The sequence below is a fragment of the Callorhinus ursinus genome, unplaced genomic scaffold, assembly GCF_003265705.2.
Source record: "Callorhinus ursinus isolate GAN/ISIS: 27379988/994484 unplaced genomic scaffold, GSC_fseal_2.0 scaffold2, whole genome shotgun sequence".
Classification (NCBI taxonomy): Eukaryota; Metazoa; Chordata; class Mammalia; order Carnivora; family Otariidae; genus Callorhinus; species Callorhinus ursinus.
Window position 1 is genome coordinate 26,199,479 of NW_027397064.1, and position 16,881 is coordinate 26,216,359.

Consider the following 16,881-nt stretch of genomic DNA (forward strand, 5'->3'; position numbering starts at 1 on the left):
AAGAAAAAGAAAAGAGAAAATATTTGGATAATGTGTGAAACACAAAAGGGGGGGAGGATCTCCTGAATTCCTACCAACCAAAAAGAAACACTGTATTTCATGTATTTCTTTTCATTCTATCTCTATGCAGCATTTTCTATTGTTTTGAGCATCTACATTCCCAATTTACATACAACCTTATTACCTGATTTTTTTTTTCTGTTAACTGTGTAACAAAGGAATTTTTTTCTAAGGCCACAAAGTCTTTACAAAAAACATTTATATAAGTTTATTTAACCTTCTCTGGAAGGTTCTTCATTGGAAATTTATATTCTTCAGAATAAACTTAAATTCTTCCGAATATTCACTATAAAAATCAATGGTTCAAGGAATGTTTTGTCCACTCAATTCCCACCACTCCAAATCCTTATACTTGAATCTTAGAAATAATTTTATAAGATCAAAGGATATGACTGCTTTGAAGTTTTTTAAACACACATTGCTAAATTGCTTTCCAGAAGTTCATTTAACCTTTAAACATGAGATGGATTATATGGTAATTTCTACAGTATGCTGCTGTTTTAAATATAATACTCTAACAAATGTAATAACCTTATGGCCTATCAGAAGAGTTCGTTCCCATCTATTTACTAAGAGTAACCGTCTCCTATAAAGAACTTATCAAACTCAACACCCAAAGAACAAATAATCCAAACAAGAAATGGGCAGAAGACATGAACAGACATTTCTGCAAAGAAGACATCCAAATGGCCAACAGACACATGAAAAAGTGCTCAACATCACTTGGCATCAGGGAAATACAAATCAAAACCTCAATGAGATACCACCTCACACCAGTCAGAATGGCTAAAATTAACAAGTCAGGAAATAACAGATGTTGGCGAGGATGCAGAGAAAGGGGAACCGTCCTACACTGTTGGTGGGAATGCAAGCTGGTGCAGCCACTCTGGAAAACAGTATGGAGGTTCCCTCAACATTTGAAAATAGAGCTACCCTACAACCCAGCAATTTTACAGCCAGGTATTTATCCAAAGGATACAAACATAGTGATTTGAAGGGGCACATGCACCCCAGTGTTTAAAGCAGAAATGTCCACAATAGCCAAACTATGGAAAGAGCCCAGATGTCCATCAACAGATGAATGGATAAAGATGTGACATATATACACAATGGAATATTACTCAGCCATCAAAAGAATGAAATCTTGCCATTTGCAGTGATATGGATGGAACTAGAAGGTATTATGCTAAGTGCAATAAGTCAATCAGAGAAAGACAATTATATGATCTCACTGATATGTGAAATTTAAGAAACAAGGCAGAGAATCATATGGAAAGAAAAGAAAAAATGAGACAAGATGAAACCAGAGAGGGAGACAGATCCTAAGAGACTCTTAATCTTAGGAAACAAACTGAGGGTTGCTGGAGGGGAGGGGAAGTGGGGGGATGGGGTAACTGGGTGATGGACATTGGGAAGGGTATGTGTTGTAATGAGCACTGGGTATTATATAAGACTGATGAATCACAGACCTGTACCCATGAAACAAATAATATATGTTAATTTAAAAATAATAATAAAATATGAAAGCTGAAAAACAAGTAAATAAAAGTAACTGTCTCATTTTGTCAAACCAACAATAAGGAAATTATATAAGGAACAAGACAATAGATGTTTACAAAATCTTAGTCTTATTTCCCCTCAATAAAAATGTTTATTCTCAATGCACACTTTTTTTGTTTTTTTACTTCTTGTTCCTTTTATAAAAACTTTCATTACTGGGTGCCTGGGTGGCTCAGTCAATTAAGCATCTGCCTTTGGCTCAGGTCATGCTCCTGGGGTCCTGGGATCAAGCCCCACATTGGGGGGGGTGTTCTCCGCTCAGCAGGCAGTCTGCTTCTCCCTCTGCCCCTCCCTCTGCTCCTGCTCTCTCTCAAATAAATAAATTTTTAAAATCTTAATAAAGTCCTGATTAGGGGCGCCTGGGTGGCTCAGTCATTAGGTGTCTGCCTTCGGCTCAGGTCGTGATCCCGGGGTCCTGGGATCGAGCCCAGCATCAGGCTCCCTATTCTGCGGGAAGCCTGCTTCTCCCTCTCCCACTCCCCCTGCTTGTGTTTCCTCTCTTGCTGTCTCTTTCTCTCTGTCAAAAAATAAATAAATAAATCTTAAAAAAAAAAGTCCTGATTATTAGTGCAAAATCAAAGAAATCTTCAACTCACTGCTTCCCTTACTGCTCTCCCTACTCCCCTTCCTTCCAAAAAAATCAAGCATAAAGAAAAATGTCTAATGCTGGTAGAGTTTATGTATGATAGACTGTTCTCAGGATCCCCATAAAAGCCACTTATATATCCATTTATCATATTAACTCTTATCATATGCACATATCATCATGCATTTTACTCATGAGGTCTGAGTGACAGGAATTTAAGCATGACTTAAAGCACCACCTATCACTTAAAAGTGAATATCTAGAAGTTTCCAACATTCACATATGATTGCTATACTGCAAATAGCACTGATGAGGAATTTGGAGATCAGGATTCAGCTTTAGATCCTGTCATCAGTGAGCTGGGTCACTCTGACTAACACCTAATCTCTGGTTCTGAGTTTACTCATGTGTAAAATTAAGGTGTTATCTGGAAGACCTATGGGATGCCCCTTGCTTCCGCTTAATTCTACAACTCTGATCTTTCACCTACTAATGAAATCACCTACTGGCCAATCTTATGAAATGACAAATACATCTTTTTTTTTTTTAAGATTTTATTTATTTATTTGACAGATAGAGACATAGCGAGAGAGGGAACACAAGCAGGCGGAGTGGGAGAGGGAGAAGCAGGCTTCCCGCGGAGCAGGGAGCCCGATGCGGGGCTTCATCCCAGGACCCTGGGATCATGACCTGAGCCGAAGGCAGATGCTTAACAACTGAGCCACCCAGGCACCCCAACAAATACTTCTTTAAAATACAAATCTCCTTTAGGAATACAGAGTGAAATGAGATGTAGCCATTCATAGGTAACAAAAAAGAAATCATAAATCATGTTGCTGACTACCTATTTCGATTTTTAAGCAAAATATTTAATATAGCATAATATAATGTAAACATAATGTACCATAACATAATACACACAGATACATACTTATAAGTATATGTGCATATATCTTAGCCAGATAACTCTAACCTAAAGAAAACACCAGAATGTTTCAGGTCCTACACCATTCCTTAACTGGATAGCTAAAAACATTCCAATCTTGCTTTTATCTTCTAGGACATTTGTGTCCTAGAATAAAGGGGTTTTTATATATAATAGTTGGCAATCAAGAAATATATAAAAATATTATCCCAGTTTCCCTGTGGGGTTCACAAATACCAAAATTATCATTACCTTTCCTATGCTGATATCTGGCTGCATAAAGCGAAGACAGTCTGAATAATTAGCCCATGTTTTATTTAAACTGTACATAAAATCCCATGTTCCATTGGGGTTACAGTGTCGGAAGGCAACTCCTATAAAGACATGAAGAAAAACATTGAAATTGCTCAATTCTCTTGGTTTTCATTAGGGGAAAAAAAGTCCATTTCTATTCCAAATTAATCATTTCCAAAAAATTCAATACCTTTATGATTGAAGTCATAAATATAAGGAGGGCATGGGACCGCCAATATTTTCCCCACTGTTCCTCTGGGCCAACAAATGAGTCCATCCCATTCTGGGAAACAATTTCCCTCTAATAAAGAAAAAAATTAAAAAGCAAATAAAAATGCAATTGGAACCAGACAGGAAATGTGCTCAAAATACAAAATTTCAGGTCTCCACCTGTAGCAAAATGTAAAACAAATTGGTAGTTGTAGAAACGAGAATGGGGTAGATACGATGCAAATGTCCTAAGATTCATCCACCTCACCTGGTCCATTAAGAGGAACGTTTGATTTGCATAAATTAAAAATATTTTAGTGATTCCACTATATATGAGTTATAGCAATTAATATATAAGAAACATTGGAATTCATTGTGAACAACCGTAGTAAAATTCTATCACAGTTGTAGCTACATTTTTTTACCCTAGATTTTAAAAAATTGCTGTTAAGAAATATGATACCTGAAACAGATTGAGCTTCCCAGGTAAGCTCCAAGATTTGAGTTTGCTTTTTACCAATAATTCTTTATTTTCTTTTTACCAATAATTCTAGTAATTTGAGTCTAACACTCATCTCAAACAAAATTCTCACAAGCTCTACTCTCCTCAAGAATCAAGTATAAAGATTTGGAGTGGGGGGGGAATTGAATGGGCAAAATGCACCCAGAACCCTAGCACTTCTCAAAACCTCCATTGCCACACCCATGGTCCAAGCTTGTCAAACCATGATATTTACACAGAATAATCCAGAATTTGGAAACTCCAACTTTGTCTCTTTTCGGTTCTATATCTGAACTGATAATATAATGTAACCATAACACTGTAACCATACATTTGTGAAGTTGAACTGGGATGAATAATATTTTGGGTTTTGTTTTTAACTACTTGAATCATTTTATAACTAGGTATTTGCATTTACATTTCATTTTCTTTCATAGACATGAGGAAAAATTTTATTACAAAAATTTTTTCATAAATAAAGCACATTGTATACATATATACACACACACATATCACCAGAATTGATATGTGCTAATATTTTACCATATTTATTTCATCTAATTTATTTTTTGCGGTGGTATTTTAAAGTTAATTGCAGACAGTGTAACCACCACTCTTAAATATTTTGATACGCTTCTCTCAACGTTAAGGGAATTTAAAAGGGGAAATTTCTTAAATTAGCTAGTGAATTCAAAATGCCATTTTAGTTTTTTACACATAAATTGAAGAAAGTTTTCATTGAAAGGTAAATCTGATCTTTCAGGTTCCATTCTTGCTCTCCTTTCATTCATTCACACAGTAAGCCAAAATCTTCCAAAGGCTTCCCATCTCACTCCCAGCAAAAGCCAAGTCTTTACAAAGTCTGAAAGCCCTGCAAGATCCGCTTTCCCCCATACTTATCTCCCTGACCTCAGTTCTGCGAAGGTCCTCCTAGCTCTCCCTTCAATTCAGTGCGTTCACCAGATGGCTTAAGGTTTATTCCCCTCCGCCCTACAGACTTTTACTCACAGGTCGCTTCTGAACAAACTCTCCCCATTTATAGTTACCTTCCAAACACTCCTTACACCCTTGCCTTCTATACTTTTTACTTGAGCTCTCATCACCTTCCAATAGTAAGTGTTATTTTATTATTGGTTCCTTAAACCTCAGGAACCCTAAAGATAGGGAATTTTGTCTGTTTTGTTCCATGCCTTAGGCACCCAGCACTTGGCAGGGGCTTAACAAATATTCAGAGTCAACACTGTGTGTTCTTTAGGACTGCTCTCCATTAGTTGTGTATTGAACTTCCAGGAAAGAGTATATCCTTCGTTTCAAAATGAGATTACTTTTAATGAGCGTTGTATTCATTTTTTCTATTGCTACCATAACAAATTACCACAAATGTAATGGCTTCAAATAACCCAAACTTATTATCTCACTATTTCTTTAAGTCGGAAGTCCAGTGAGTTCAGCTAGGACTGAGTTCCCCATTTCCTTGCTGGCGATCAACTTCTAGAAACCACTTATATCCCTTGGTTTATGACTCCTTTCCTCCATCTTCAAAGTCAACAAGTCAAGGTGACCCTTCTCGTCAAGTCTCTCTTCCACTCTCCTTTTCCCCTCCTGATTCATCCACCCCATACACCACATTGGGCCCATCCAGATAATCCAGGATAATTTCCCCATTTTAAGGCCTGCAATCCCACCTGCAGTGTCCCTGTGCCATGTAACATAGCATACACAGGCATAACACCAGGTAGTTAGGGTATGGACATCTTTGGGGACCTTTATTCTGCTACCACAAGTCTTATCCATTATAGCTCTCTCAATTTTTTTGTTACCAATTACACTACTGTAGCTGAGGAATTTTGCTCTAACCGATGTTCATGATGTCAAGTTGTTTGTTCAATTTTGAATAGTCATGCAAACCCTGATCTGTACAGAAAAGAATTCAGCATAAACCTGAAATTAACTTCTTAGTGTCCTCCATATCACATGGAAACAAACAACTCGATTTGCTTTGGGTATTGCTGAAGCAATAAGAAAAAGAAAATGTCTTCCCTCGCCCACACTGTTCTTATAGAAGAGAACGTTTTCTTGGAAACAGCCTCACTTTGCTTGCATAATAAAAGCCTATACTTTACATATCACAAGCAATCCAGGAACCCATCACACTGACTCTTGCTTCTGGTGCACAGCTTCATCGGCTTCTTTCCACCATTACCTATGTTTTGTTTTTGTTTCTTGTTCAAACAATGAACCAACCTCTTTCACCAACTTTACCCTAGACACTCTTCTGTATCTTACTACCATTCCATGTGGCTTCACATCCATTCACTTTGTCTTTAACAAGTCATGCATCCTCATTTATTTGTACTGTCCAATCCTTTACCAGATATCTATTGTGCATCTACAATAATTTGACCTGGACACACATTCTTGTGTTCTGACAACTAGTTGTCCCTCTACAATGTTTGCTGCAGGGGTGCCTGGGTGGCTCAGTCAGTTAAGCACCCAACTCTTGATTTTGACTCAGGTCATGACCTCAGGGTTGTGAGATTAAGACCTGTGTAGGGCTCCGCACTGAGCGTGGAGCCTGCTTGGGATTCTCTCTCTCCTTCTTCTTCTGTCCCTCCCCACCGCTTGTCTTATCTCTCTCTCTAAAATAGATAGGTGATAAATAGATAGATAGATAGATAATAGATAGATAGATAGATGATAGATGGATAGATAGATGATAGATAGAAAATAGATAAAATGTATGCTGCAATATCATGATATTTTCTGGCAAGAGTTAGTTACATGATGGAATAAGGTCTTCATACAAGTTTAAAACCCAATGACCATTTATTCTATAATTATGTAGTTTTTAAACTACCATGGAGACAAATCTGCTGATATTTTCCTCATGCTCTAAAGGGGATAGTTTTCTAGTTCCTTACAAGATACCACCCCACACACATACACACACACTCCCCAAAATTCAGAAAACCAACATTCCTCAAAAATAATGTTTCTGTAGATTGTGTTCATCTCTCTGGTGGCTCTTTGACAAAGAGAATAGTAAATATTCACAAACGTTGAAAGGACTGGGGAAGCCATGCCCTCACACAGCTAATGCAGAGATCTTAATTAACATCTACTCTTTGATCATCATTTCACATCCTATGTGAGTAAATACTTTCATCAGTTACCAAGAAACTGATTAATTGCATGATGATTCACCAATCTCTCTTTATAAATTAACACCATTAATTACATTTCTTGTCATCTTTTGCGTGTGCCAGGACAAACTACTTATTAGTGACGCTTGTCACACCATGATCTTCACACAGAACAGTCTAAAATTTGGAAACTCAAACTTTGTCTCTTTCCAGTTCTATAGTTACCCATAATACAGTGTAACCATACATTTGTGAAGTCAAACCAGGATCAATAATATTTTGGGCTTTGTTTTTAACTACTTGAATCATTTTGTAGCTAGGTATTTGCATTTATACTTCTTTCACTTTCATAGACATGAAGAAAATTTGTATTTTCTTTTTATTACAATTTTTTCATAAATAAAAGAGAATATCATATCTATACAGCACCTGGAATTGACACTTGCTCATATTTTGCCATATTTATTTCATCTGATTTCTTTTTTGAAGACACAAAGAGTAGGGTGAGAAAGTCCTACATTTGTCTAATTAGTGTTCCAGATGGAAAGACTAGGAGAAGGGGAGAGAGCAAAGTTTCAGACAAAATAGCAAACCATTCCTACCAATGACTAAAGACACAGATCCTCAGACCTCAGAAATCAAATGAATCCATACCTAGATACAGATAAAACTGCAGAACATCAAATGCAAAGAAAAGCTCTTAAAAGGAGCCAGAGAGAAAAAACTAATCATCAACAAAGACTGAGTACTGATTTGTCACCAATAACAATGGAAGCTAGAGTAAAAGTGAAATAATATTCAGGTGTGAAAAGTAAATAATTCTCAACCAAGGATCATATGTCCAGAAAAAGTATCTTTGAGGATTGAGACTGAAATAAACACCTTTTCAGACAAACACTGAGAGTGTTCACTGCAATCAAGTTCTAACGTAAAGAAATCTTACAAAAAGACATTATTTCATCTTGAGGAAAAATTATAATATATAATTAAGATAAAACTATATGACTTTATTAATATAAAATTATATGACAATAACATAATTTGGAAGTAATTAAAGTACTTCAAATTGCTTATATTATTCAAGAGGGAGAAGTTATAAACTTCAAATGTTCTTAAGTATTTGGCAATTAGAATGAAGTAGATCAAACTAGACATTTCATTATAGGGCATAGCTTTTTTTTTTCCCTAGGGAGGAAGAGGAGGGGGGGAGGGGCAAAGGGAGAGGGAGAGAGGATTTTAAGCAGGGTCCACACCCAGTGCGGAGCTCAGTCTCACAATCCTGAGATCACAAACTGAGCTGAAATCAAAAGTCTGAAGCTTAATCAACTGAGCCACCCAAGCGCCCCTAAGGCATAGCTTTATTTTTTTTAATCCTTTATTTAAATTCAATTTAGTTAACATATACTGTATTATTAGTTTCAGGGGTAGAATTTAGTGATTCATCAGTTGCCTATAACACCCAGTGCTCATTACATCAAGTGCCCTCCTTAATGCCCATCACCCAATTACACCATCCCCCACTGACCTCCCCTCCAGCAACCCTCAGTTTGTTTCCTAGGCTTAGGAGTCTCTGATGGTTTGCCTCCCTCTCTGATTTCATCTTATTTTATTTTTCCTTCCCTTCCCCTGTGTTCATCTGTTTTGTTTCTTAAATTCCACATATGAGTGAGATCATATTGTGTCTTTGTCTGACTTATTTCGCTTAGCATAATACTCTCTAGTTCTATCCACGTCATTGCAAATGGCAAGATTTCATTCTTTTTGATGGCTAAGTAATATTCCATTGTGTGTGTGTGTGTGTGTGTGTGTGTGTGTGTGTGTGTGTGTATATGCCACATCTTCTTTATCCATTCATCTGTTGATGGACATCTGGGCTCTTTCCATAGTTTGGCTATTGTGGACATTGCTGCTATAAACATTGGGGTGCATGTGCCCCTTCAAATCACTATGTTTGTATCCTTTGGATAAATACCTGGTAGTGCAATTGCTGGGTTGTAAGGTAGTTCTATTTTTAACTTTTTGAGGAACCTCCGTACTGTTTTCCAGAGTAGCTGCACCAGTTTGCACTCCCACCAATAGCATAAGAGGGTTCCCCTTTCTCCACATCCTCGCCAACATCTGTTGTTTCCCGAGTTGTTAATTTTAGTAGGGCATGGCTTTAAAGACATCTGCTGCATTGAGACTGTTGGGAATTTAGGGAAGCTCAGTAACTAGCACCTCCCTTTTTAAAAAATTCATTAATTATACTCAACTATAAGGGCGAAGCATTTTCCCCATATAAAACATTGTAATTTACCTACTACTCCAAAGATTCCAATAAATAACTTTTCTCAATGGCTCCAATAAGAACTGAGAGTGATCACCAGGCCCCAAGTAGCACAAGCCACAAGTTCCTGAGCAGTTACAACAGTAAGCCACCCAAGTGGACCAAGGCTACCAAAAGCTCATCTGTAGTGTTGTCATTTTGTTTTTCTAGTTCCCCACTTGAATTTGGAACTAATTGAGAAATTACATATCTAGGTCCCCACTTGAATGTGGAACCAGTCAAGAAATTACATAGAGAGCCAGGCATATGGAAATTAAATAATCATTTTATTAAGAAGAAAATTTGTTTTGAGAACAGGGCCTAGGTACATATAAAAAGGCCTGCTTGTCTGTTCCTCTAATATTTACATATACTACCTAAAACTGCAAGCAATATGCACAAGAACAGAGCCTGCCGCTCCAAGCTTACTACCTGGTTAAGGGCAAACCAGGATGCATGCTCTCTGCAGGCAAACAGATCCCAAAGAGAGGCCTGAGAGACCAATGTGCACATGCCCAGCTGCTATTCTGAAACTCAAAAATCAGGCAAGTCATTCTGTCCATAGGGAGGGAAGAGCTTGTGGTTAAAGAAATGAAAAGAGTGGGGCGCCTGGGTGGCTCAGTGGTTAAGCGTCTGCCTTCGGCTCAGGTCATGACACTGGAGTCCCAGGATCGAGCCCCACCTCGGGCTCCCTGCTCAGTAGGAAGCCTGCTTCTCCCTCTCCCACTCTCCCTGCTTGTGTTCCCTCTCTTGCTGTGTCTTTCTCTCTGTCAAATAAATAAGTAGAATCTGAAAAAAAAAAAAAGAAAGAAAAAGAAAGAAATGAAAAGAGCATGATTCTGCTACATGATCCTCCATATGAAAACATGTAATGACTGATGAGGAACACCCTACTACTACTTAAAAGGGGAATTTGAGTCTTTTTGAGGACTGGGGTAGGGTAGGGACACAAGAAGACATAATTTTTAGCACCTTTACCTCCTTCCTGAAGTTGGGCTGTGATGTTGAGTTCACACTGTACTTTAGCTTTCAGCACAAGGACAATCTGCTCCTCTATAGTAATGGTGCCATCAGAATCCAGCTATGGAAATGAATAAAATACAAACAGAAAAATATTCCTATTAGCTCTTTTTTAAACCATGATATAATCTTTCATTATCTCCTCCTATACAGTTGAAAATTAAAGTTTTGATATCCAGCTATCTGGAATAGTCTTTTATCTGAGTCAAACTTTCTACTAGATATCTTTCACCAGATACCTTGATACCCATTCCCACCCTGGAATGTGCTTCTAACATACAAGTGAATAATGAATTCTTATTGAATGAGTTCACCTAGATTTGGCTTTAACACCACCAGTAATGGAGAGGAAATTCTACTTTGGAAAACCTTCATTTCAATGAAATATATTTTATTTTAAATATGACAAAATATTCATAGGTGTTTGTTCAAAGCATGGTGCCTGGAACACCTGAATCTGATGCTCATATAAAATGTATATCCTTAAGCTACACATCAGATTCAGTGGATCAGAATTTATTTCTGGAGGTGGTGATTGGTAATCCCCATGTTTCACAGGAACCCATTGTGGTTCTTGCACCAACTTTAATGGGTTTGTGAACCAACATATTTGAAGGTACAAGATAATCGTGAAGATCATCCTACTAGTCAAGTTTCAACCAGAGAAGCAGAACTACTAAGAGAATAAACAAAAACTAATTTTTTGGACTGGAATACACATCATAATTTAATCATCAGGCGAACCCAACGCAGATCCTGAGTTAAAAGTAGCTACACTAAAAGTGAACCATAAAAAGCTCACTTATCCAGAAGGGAGAATGAAATGTAGGCCTATGAGCCATCTGGGTAAGCATGGTAATAAAACTGACTTCTTCCCATTCATTATCCAGAAACAGCCAAACACCATTCATGTTTTGTTTTATTCTGTTTTCTGGCTGGTTTTTTGTTTGCTTTTTCATTTCAATAGTTATTTTCTTTTACTTCAATCCTAGAAACCACTGGGTAGGCTGTGACCAAGTTTCAGAACCATAAATTTGATTCGGAGAAATCTGACTTCAGTTATCAAACATGAACACTGCAAATCGTTCCTTGCCCATTTTTACTTGAATAAACACATTTTTTGTTTTCTTTTGTGCAGATTTAGCCTTTTTATCAGGATAACATTTTCAGGAACATAAGCATTATAAACTATAGCTTCTACAGATATTTTGCTCTACACAATGTGGCCAGTTTAACCAGGAGCAAATCTGATTAGAATGTGCTAATTCATGATCTTTTAAATTGCTCTTTAGTCTTTTCAAGGGAGAATAAGGAAATGTTTAACATCTTTTATATTGCTTTCCCTTCCTCCTTAGTTACAGATACAAGTATTCTTCACCATAGAGGGACAGTAAAATCATAGTGTACTTAAAACAGAAGAGGAATTTTCATGTTCAATGTCTGTTACTCCAAAGGCAACAACTGCATCCAAAATAAAATGGCACATTTAGTAAAAAAAAAAAAAATCAGTAATTTTTTTCTGAGTAAGTGATCATTTATAATTTGAAATAAAATGTTGTATTTTACTGAAAGTACTTAAAGTTGTTGTTATAGATACTGATGGGTTAAAGTTAGAATATGCAGATTCTTATAATTTCAATATTCACATTTATTCCATTTTTAAGTAAACATGAACTGATAAATTAGATATTCTTAAAAAGAAGCATTCTGGAACTTCCACTTCTGCATGATGGAGTAGATGTGTTTTTCTCTACTTCTCCTAGTAAGTACAACTAAAACCTCTGGACATTATATATAAAATGAACATGAGATGATTCTGAAAAGCAAAGAGCAGAAAGCAGACCAGCTAGGGAATTCAGATCCCAAAGAACAACACAGTGGTAAATTCTCTTGTTTTTTTCTTTTTTTTTTTTGCCTTATGTATTTGGGACTTGGAGTTGAGAACCTGGCAACTCTGAAACACCAACAGACACTGACCAAAAAAAAAAAAAAAAAAGCCTCAAGAAAACCATGCTCTTTACAGCAAGGAGGGAAAGGGACAGCCTGAGTAGACAGAAAACTTTTACATTAACAACAGCTTGACCTAAGCCAAACACCACATAAAAAACACTGCAGTTCTATCCCAACTGAAACCAGCAAAGACCAAGTGGAGATCCACCCTCAGTGGGTTGTAAGGAGGTGACCCTATACTCTCTCCAGAGTGGTTTCAGAGCGAGGTAGAGAGCCAGGACATTCACCCACACTGGTCTGTAACATGCCCCATCGCCCCTCAGGTGTCAGTGGAGACCATGTCGGGAGCCTGGACTTCCACCCCCTCCTGGCAGTTAAAAGGTACCCCTCCTTGGGGTGCTGTCAGAAAAGACCAAGTAGGGAGTCAGCCTAGCAATGAGGCCATCCCATTGTGGTGTCAGTGGAGACCATGTGGGAAGTAGAACTCATATCCCCACCCATCAGCAACAAGGAGCTCTCCACCTTGGGTGTCAATAGCAGCTGCCTGGGGAACCTAAACTTCTACTTCTACAGACACCCTCACTTCCCCCAATTATATTAATACCAAATAAAGTAGACTTCAGAGCAAACAAAACTACCAGAGACCAAGAGGGACATTATGTAAGGATAAAAGTGTCATTCCACCAATAAAAGACATAGCTATCTTAAAAGTGTATGCAACAAAAAACAAAAATATGGGCGTCTGTGTGGCTCAGTCAGTGAAGCAAATGACTCTTGGTTTCGGCTCAGGTCATTATCTCAGGGTCATGAGATGGAGCCCCACATGGGGCTCTGCACTCAGTGGGGAGTCTGCTTGAGATTCTCTCTCTCCTTCTCCCTCTGGCCCACACACTCTCACTCTCTCTCTAAAATAAATAAATAAATTTTTAAAAAAAACAGAAAAATATATGAAGTAAACATTGAGAGAATTGAAAGAGGAAATAGACAAGTCCACAATTATAGTTGGAAACTTCAATATTCCTTGCTCAATTGAGAGAACGATGAGACAGAAAAGCAGCAAAGATATAGAAGAACTCAACAACACAGTCAACTAAGAGGATCTAATAGGCATTTACAGAACACTTCACTCAACAAGGCAGAGTACTCATTCTTTCCGAGTGCTCACAGAATATATACCAAGGCAGACCATGTCTCGGGCCATAAAACAGATCTCAACAAGTTTAGAACTGAAATCATACAGACTAGGTTCTCAGACACAATGCCTTCAAACCAGAAATCAAAAACAGAAAGATAACAGGAAAATCTCCAAACACTTGGAAACTAAACAACATACTTCTAAATAATCCATGGGTCAAAAAGGAAGTCCCAGGGGAAATCAAAACAATATACTAACTGAATGAAAATGAAAACACAAAATATCAAAGGCACAGCTAACGCAATGCTAAGAGGAACATACAACACTAAATACCTATATTGGAAGAGAAGAAAAGTCTCATATCAATAACATAATGTCTCACCTCAAGAACCTGGAAAAAGAAGAGCAAACTAAAACCAAAGCAAATAAAAAGAAGGACATAATAAAGATAAAAATGGAAATCAATAAAATTAAAAGAAAACAGTAGAGAATATCAATGAAACAGAGAGTTAGGTCTTTGAAAAGACAATAAAATTGACAAACTTCTAGATAGTGAACAAAGGGGAAAAAAAGAGAGAAGACACACAGTAAATTATGGAAAAAGAGAACAGATTAGTGGTTGCCTTGGGGTTGAGGAGGAGGAGATGAGAGTGTGTCTATAGAATGGCAACAGGAGAATCTTTTGGAGACGGAAAAGTTCTGTATCTTGACTCTATCGATGTCAATAAGCTGGTAATGATATTGCACCATGCTTTTGTAAGATGTTACCACTGGGAGAAGCTAGGTAGAGGGTACAGGGCTCTCTCTGTGTTATTTCTTACAACTGCATATGAATCAATAATTATCTAAGTTAACTTTTTTCAAAAGAATCAAGGTTCCTAACTTGAAAAACACAATATATATAAAAATATTACCTCATTTTGGTACATGATGATTTGCCACTAGGTGGTTGTAAAAAACAAAGGTAAACAAGAAATGTTAAAATATGATTATTTTATAATTTTGCAAAAACATTTCCTTTATAAAGTGAAGTTTCCTTAATGCATATAATGCCTTCTTAGAAAATTACTGTAATATTAATATACCAAATTTGACTCTAATTCGGGAAGGATTGAAAGAATATGTTTAAAGAGAATGAATTTCTTTGGACATTCTACTTTCCACAGTCCAGAGAGAAAGGTGAGCTGCTCTATAATAAGGAATTTTGTTTGGAATTCAGGATTGGTCATAGAGTCTAGTATTAATGAGCCAAATAATAAATCAGTTTTATTAACTTTTTACTCCATATTTTTACACAGGCCTCAAAAGAGTTCATACAGACCTATTAATATTTTATTTTACTTTACTTAAATACTGATTTCATTCTCAAGAGTATGATTCCCTTGAGAGTAGCTAAAGTTTTTATACTGTGAAGTGAATTTGAGAATGAAACATGTTTTTAATTACTTAGAATTTATTGTCTGTAATATTGGGTTCCAATAGAGAAAAGGATTCTGTTATAATAAACTGATAATTTGGGGGAAAATATTGAACCATCCACCTTTAATTAAAACACCAACTATGAAAGTGTTTCCCCACATGTCCTTTTTTAATTCAAAGTAAAACAAGTTATGTGGATAAAACACACAGCATAAATGGGCACACACACACACACACAACCCAAACACAAATGTCCATACTTCTAAAATTTTTTAATCCTTTCACAAACTGACCTCTAACTCAGAACTAAATCTAAAGACCAGTCCATTTTGCACATTAGGCAGTAAATCATAAAACTTCCATGACCCTGTTCATGCAGGAAGCAAACTGAAAACATTTTAAAAATACAATGGATCTATCTGTGGCCTCATTCAAAATCAGCTAGGATTTCAGCATTAGAAGAGTGATCACATAGAACGGTCATCCTTCGTACCTATCATCCACTCTTTCTCTTTCATTTTAACCACACGAATTTATTAGGTATTTACAGAGGTCCAATTACTACTTAGAAACCAAGCATAGTTAATTTTTTAAGTCATCTAATGATTATAGAGATGGAAAACGGATTAGTGGTTGCCAGGTATTGGAGAGAGCAAGGGACAAGGTAGAAGGAAGAGGCTGTGGCTACAGAAAGGTAGCAGGAGGGATTCCTGTGTTGAAACTGTTCTGTATCTTGTCTATGGTGGTGGTCAAGGGCATCTGTGCATCTGATAAAAACTGCATAAAACTAAATGCACACACACACCAATGAATACATATAAAACCAGTGACAGCTGAATTAAGTAGGTGTATTATATCAATATCAATTTCCTGCTTGGGCTAGTGTATTATAGTTATGAAAGATGTCACACAGGGAGAAATTGGGTAAAAGGTATATACTATCCCTGTATTATTCCTTACACTACATGTGAATCTACAATTTTCTCAAAATACTTTCTTCATTTGTGTAATAAAGAGTTTTTAGTGAATTGTATTTTTTTTTAAGATTTTATTTATTTATTTGACAGAGAGAAGCACAGCGAGAGAAGGAACATAAGCAGGGGGAGTGGGAGAGGGAGAAGCAGGCCTCCCACAGAGCAGGGAGCCCGATGCAGGGTTCGATCCCAGGACCCTGGGACCATGACTTGAGCTGAAGGCAGATGCCCAATGACTGAGCCACCCAGGTACCCCATGAAATGTATTTAGTTTAATGATTATAACCATGACAGAGAAAGACCAACTAAATTTTAAATTAAATGCAATTAAATCTATTAATCTGAGCTAAATTAAGTTCAAACATATTAAGACTATTTGGCAAAGAATTTGAGTGCAAAAGAAATCATGCATTAGGCAGTTCCCCATAATTTATAGGCTTCTATAAATATGAAAGATTTCCTATCTTCTAAAAGAAAACCAATTAGAACTGACAAATTTTAAATTCCCACCCATTACCAGATCTCCCAAGCAAGAGATTAATTGTCAACTATTAATCATCAACTAATTTAAAATAACTCCCTTGGCAATTCATTGAAGTAACTGTGTGTATCTTCCTCAAAAGTAATTTATTTATTTTACAAAGAGTTGCCATCAAAACACAAATTCAGAATTAGCCAAGTGAAGAACTATGCACACAGGCAGGTGTGTGCAACATTCAATCCTCAAGTCAAAAGCTCCATTTTCAAATCTCAGCAAAATTGGCCCAAAAGCTTTAGTTACTTAAAAACCTAACTACC

The 16,881-nt window shown here is 36.9% G+C and overlaps 1 protein-coding gene across 1 annotated transcript in view; it reads right to left on the reverse strand.

Annotated features, from left to right (window-relative positions):
• Positions 1–16,881, reverse strand: part of PTH2R (parathyroid hormone 2 receptor) — a 76,407-nt gene that overhangs the window by 48,408 nt on the left and 11,118 nt on the right. Inside the window, exons 2-4 of the mRNA XM_025887090.2 lie at positions 10,564–10,666; positions 3,616–3,726; positions 3,384–3,505 (exon numbers count right to left, since the gene is read on the reverse strand). Of these exons, the coding sequence (XP_025742875.1) occupies positions 3,384–3,505; positions 3,616–3,726; positions 10,564–10,666 (336 nt within the window). The remainder of the gene's footprint in view (positions 1–3,383; positions 3,506–3,615; positions 3,727–10,563; positions 10,667–16,881) is intronic.